Source organism: Oryzias melastigma, linkage group LG19 (assembly GCF_002922805.2).
Source record: "Oryzias melastigma strain HK-1 linkage group LG19, ASM292280v2, whole genome shotgun sequence".
NCBI lineage: Eukaryota > Metazoa > Chordata > Actinopteri > Beloniformes > Adrianichthyidae > Oryzias > Oryzias melastigma.
The window spans coordinates 16461000-16465905 of record NC_050530.1 but is presented as its reverse complement, the minus strand read 5'-3'; the positions used below and the strand labels follow the sequence as shown (position 1 = coordinate 16465905).

The 4906-nt window shown below is 36.3% G+C and overlaps 1 protein-coding gene across 3 annotated transcripts in view; it reads right to left on the bottom strand.

Annotated features, from left to right (window-relative positions):
* acsl5 (acyl-CoA synthetase long chain family member 5) overlaps nt 1–4906 on the bottom strand; it is a 7850-nt gene that overhangs the window by 1426 nt on the left and 1518 nt on the right. For all 3 annotated transcript variants that reach the window (XM_024284851.2, XM_024284852.2, XM_024284850.2), the window contains exons 5-17: nt 4128–4192; nt 3947–4048; nt 3768–3867; nt 3290–3468; nt 3193–3225; nt 3064–3115; nt 1750–1823; nt 1595–1672; nt 1390–1524; nt 1173–1307; nt 989–1084; nt 378–450; nt 206–294 (exon numbers count right to left, since the gene is read on the bottom strand). In XM_024284851.2, coding sequence (XP_024140619.1) covers nt 206–294; nt 378–450; nt 989–1084; nt 1173–1307; nt 1390–1524; nt 1595–1672; nt 1750–1823; nt 3064–3115; nt 3193–3225; nt 3290–3468; nt 3768–3867; nt 3947–4048; nt 4128–4192 — 1211 coding nt within the window. The remainder of the gene's footprint in view (nt 1–205; nt 295–377; nt 451–988; nt 1085–1172; nt 1308–1389; nt 1525–1594; nt 1673–1749; nt 1824–3063; nt 3116–3192; nt 3226–3289; nt 3469–3767; nt 3868–3946; nt 4049–4127; nt 4193–4906) is intronic.

Sequence of the window (4906 nt, the reverse complement as noted above, 5' to 3'; positions counted from 1 at the left end):
TGCAGTGCTTAATGTTCTGATCATTAAATAACATTTATTTTACTTTTGTGAAAAATGTATCAATATTCAGATCATTCTTAAGTCATAATTAAAAAAAAAGAAAAGAAATATTGTCCGGTACTCTCTTGAGATATCAGATACGTATTGTAAGACTCTTGCCAAAACACACCCCTAGTATTTATTTTTCTTTTTTTTTATAACTTACTTCTCCTTCACCATTGGAGGCAAAGTAGCTCATTTCTTCAACATCTACCAACTTCATGTAATTACATGGTAGAGGCATTCCCACATGGCCTGCAGAACAAGATCAAATGAACATTTTTCAGGAAATCTGACTTTACTAATCATCTGTTCACTGTTTTTTTATGAATACATACCAGTGGTGGCATCTCCAGGCATGGTGAAGGTGCAGGCAGCTGCACACTCCGTTTGACCATATCCTTCAAAGATCTAACACAGTAATCATAGCTTAAAACCCAAAATGATTCTACAAATTTTACTAAAGCAGAAGCATTGAACCTTCAAATTTGACCAAAGTCAATTTAGCTTCTTGTCTTTTACTTTGCAAGTTAATCTCATTGGTTTAATCTTCTAAAATTGTGGCGTTTGTGTACATCCAAGACTTTAACAGTTAGTCTTTATTTTGTTAATCCCTTTAGTTGATGATTCTATTGATTCTGTGATTAAAAAATAAACTAAAATTGTGATTTTTCAAAGTGTCCTTGGGCAAGGCACTGAACCCCATATTGTTCTGGTAGCATCATCTATGCAAATGTGCGTAAGCAGGACTGTACAGCACTCCTGATCTTTGATAAGAGAATTTAAAAACAGCTCTTATTTACCCTTTAATATTTGCAAACACTAAAGGGCAAACCCAATGGTTACTGTATAATCTGTGTCAACAAAAGCATTAAACTAGAGATTATAAAAGAGAGCCCAACGTTTAAAAAGGCTTTAGAGATGAAACGGATGATTTGGTGAGTAATACCTGGCAGCCCAGAGCAGCCCTGAGGAATTTGAGCACAGCTGGAGAAATGGGTGCAGCTCCAGTCACCATCAGCCGCACCCGACCTCCAAGAGACTCCTAAATAAGTTTTGGCATATTTCATTTTAGATTAGAGTAAAAAACACCTCTTTATATATATATTATTTTGGTAAACAAAATATGTAACCTGGACTTTGTTGAAAATGAGTTTGTCCCAAATGCTGTTCCTCCTGATGATGCCCTCCTGCACTTCAGCATATTTCCTATCCACAGCAAAGTTCAGCAGCCATTTCTGGAAAGGGGATTTCGCTCCGCTTTGGACCTAATGATTAAAAGAATATATCGTGAAATAAACACAATTGAGTTCCATATAAAGCTGAGGAAAAAAATAAAATATGACCAACTTTGTCGTAGATGCGGTTAAGCAGTCGAGGAACCACGGGGAAAATGGTGGGCTGGAGGGTCTTCATGTCATCTGGCAGCAGTCTGATGTCCCCCTGGAAAAATCCCACCCTAGCTCCAGCTCCATATACTGCCGCCTAAATATAATAAAAAAAGTTGTTAAATGCAGTAAAGTGACCTCTGTGGACGTTATGAACTTGATCTTACCTGTACAATCCTCTCAAACATGTGGGCTAAAGGCAGGAATGAAATGCTGACATCTTGGGTACTTGGAACAAAAGATGACTGAAGGAAACATGAGCTGGATTGTATCAACTTGGAAAAAAAGTTCAATTTCATAAAAATTAAAACGGCATTTGTACCTCAAAGATCTTGATGACACCTGCAAGATCAGCAACGATGTTTTCATGGGTTATCATCGCTCCCTTAGGGTCCCCTTAGCACAAAAACATCGCAAATGAACTTTGGATCCTTAATAAAAACAGCATTCGAAAAGACTACATATATTTTTGTTATTGTACTTGCTTAAGTAAGCTACTATTGTGAAATAGTATTTTAAATTATATTGGAGGACCAGTAAACCTATATTTAAAAAAAAAAGAAGCATTTTCTTTAATATTAGAAGTGAGTCAAGGAATTCTACATTTTTAAGCTAATAAGCACCAAACTACAAAGCACATTAAGCAAGATAAGTTGGACATCAGTCAGTAAGACTGTTAACTCTTATCACATTAACATGTTTGCAACGTTAGCCACATTAGAAGTATTAGCCATGTTAGCATATTCACAATACTAGTAACTAAAACTTGTTTGCAACATAGGGAAACAGACTGATACCACTAAAACAAACGTCACTGTGACAACACCTTGTGATCACTATGACACCGCTACACATTAGCATATTGACAATAAGACTCAACCCACCAAAGACAGCTCAGTATAGCCCTCAAAAATTGCTTCAATATCAGTCGATTCTTTCTTATGGGCGTGCCAGACTACAAGTCAAAAATTAGGAAGAACTGCATTTACTGATCGTAAATAGTTTCTGGCAAATTCTTAGTAGGGATTAGAGGGAGGAGCCTAAAGAGGGTGAATAACAAAATGGCCGACACTGCTGCTAGCTGTAGTGAAGTCGGGGGGAAAAGAATAGAAATCAAGGACAGTGCATACAAAAAAATGAATGAATTGTTAAAGAAGTTTGTGACGTCTACTTTGTAACATTTCAATGACATTTATTAAACTGGGTTGCAGACGCAGGTCTTGCTAGCTGTGTACCTTTGCTAACATAATTTGTTTATCAATTGTTAATTTGTTGTATTCCATTGCGTCTTTACGATTTTTCAGCAAAAATTATTACTTTTGAAGTTTATTTTATTAAGTATTCGAATACAAGTATAGTAAGTATACTTTACTGTGTTAATGTAGTGCATTTACACCAACAGAATACTTCTTCAGACTAAATTGGAATATTTTAAGTTTGCAATATTAAAGTAATCTTCAAGTATACCTCACTTTTAGCACAAAGTATAGTTTTAGTACACTTAAATAGACTACATTTTGCTATGGATAGGGTATATTTAATGGTTTTCAAGTTGAGGTTTAATTTTATCTCAATGTTTTCCTCTAATACAACAATGGCCTTAATTTGACTAATATTAAGTAGTAAAACTAATCACCTGTTGTGCCGCTGGTGAAGCAAATAACACTGAGGTCCTCTGGCTTTGGTGGCTGTTGGGACAGAAGTATCAAACTTAAATAGAGCATATTGTGTCTCAATGAAAATAAACACTTGATTTTAGACTTACAATTGGCTTTTGAAGATTCTTCTTCCCCAAGGTCTGAAGAAAGAAAAATGTAAAATAACTCATGACTACAACTTTCTTCATAAGTAGAGTGAATTACCTCAATGTCCTCCAAGGACATGATCTCCACTCCACACTTTGCTCCTCGCTCAATCAGCTCTGGACTGAAAGAATCCATTATGATGATCATTTTCAGGACCGGAGTCTCGCCCTTCTCCCGGTTCTGTAGCAAGGTTTCTGCCTTCTTCTGATTGTCGCAGAGCACCGTGGAGATCTCAGCTGAAAGCATTCATAGTGCCGATGAGTTTATGTGGTGGAGGAGTTTTCAGAGCAAGAAAGCATTTGAATAAAATCTTTAGAAAAATGTTATACTGTAGGTGATAAAGAAAAATAGCAATAGAACCAACTTTTGCTGTTATATAGCTAAAAGATTAGAATGTCAATATAATGTAAAGTGATGGAACATGACTGATAGGTGATTAAATTACGCTCAGCACTGATCCCTGCAGGGACCGTGGAGTTTGTGGACTTCTGCTCAGCTCTAATAAGCCTCAGAGTACAAGAAAAGCACTAATTACCTCGGTCGATAATGAACACCAGGGCCTCGGGACCCAGTGTGTCGTACAGGGGAACCACCACCATAGAGTAGGTGTAACATGCCAGTTCACCAATAATCCACTGTAAGCGACACAAATAAACTGATAAGCCAGCTGAGCCAAAACACGTTTCCAACTTGAGACAGCAGAACTGAAGTCACCTCTGGTCTGTTTTGAGCAAAGATGCCAAAGAAGGTGTTGGTGTTTGGCTTCAAGCCTTTTTGAAGGAGTCCTGACCCAAGGTGCTCTGCTCTGTCAGACACCTATGGAGGGAAAAGTGATGAAATATGATCCCAAACGCTTCATCTAGTCTATGTTTTAAAAGCCGTTTTAATACGTTACCTGCTTGTACTTCAGCCACTGGTACGGCCTTCCTGGCTTTCTGTAGCCCAAACACGGACCATTGCCTACAAATATGAGCTGAGAGTCAAACACGAAGATGATGAACAGAAACAAAACTGGTTTAAATATATATGGATGCTAAAAGATAAGAAATCTTTAGCTGAAATCAGTTTAAACATCAGAAGGTTTTACCCCTTATTACCTACTGATGACAGCTTAAAACAAATTTAGGTATCAAAGGGATAATCTCAGTTTTTTGTGAATAAATAAGATCCCAATCGGAATTAAAAAAAAAAAAAGATGCATTAAATTAAAAAAAAAAAAAAAAAAGCTTTTTTAATTTAAAGAACTAGTGAAAATCAAGTCTAGTCCATACGATGAGCAGTTTGGCTAAAAACATAAAATGGTATATAAATTGTAAAGTTCTACAGAACCCCTAAAGGGACATCAAAGAATGATAATATACTGTTTGTGCACAAATAATGTTAGAATTTTACCAGATAGCAACCATGCGAAGCGTGCCAGGTACCAACTGTGCAGCGCACACAAGAAACTATTTTATGTTTATTTTTTTCCTTCAGTATCCCTATAGGGGCTCTGTAAAATCCTAACATTACTTGAAAAATACTTTTTTTAACCAGCATTTTCAAGCTCATCAACAGTTTGTACAGTTTTCTATTAACTTTGCATCCATGTTGAGAAGTCAGCATTAATATTGAATTCACTTAAATATGAAAGTATTGTGAGAATTTTGTTGCAAGAAGATATTTAACACAAAA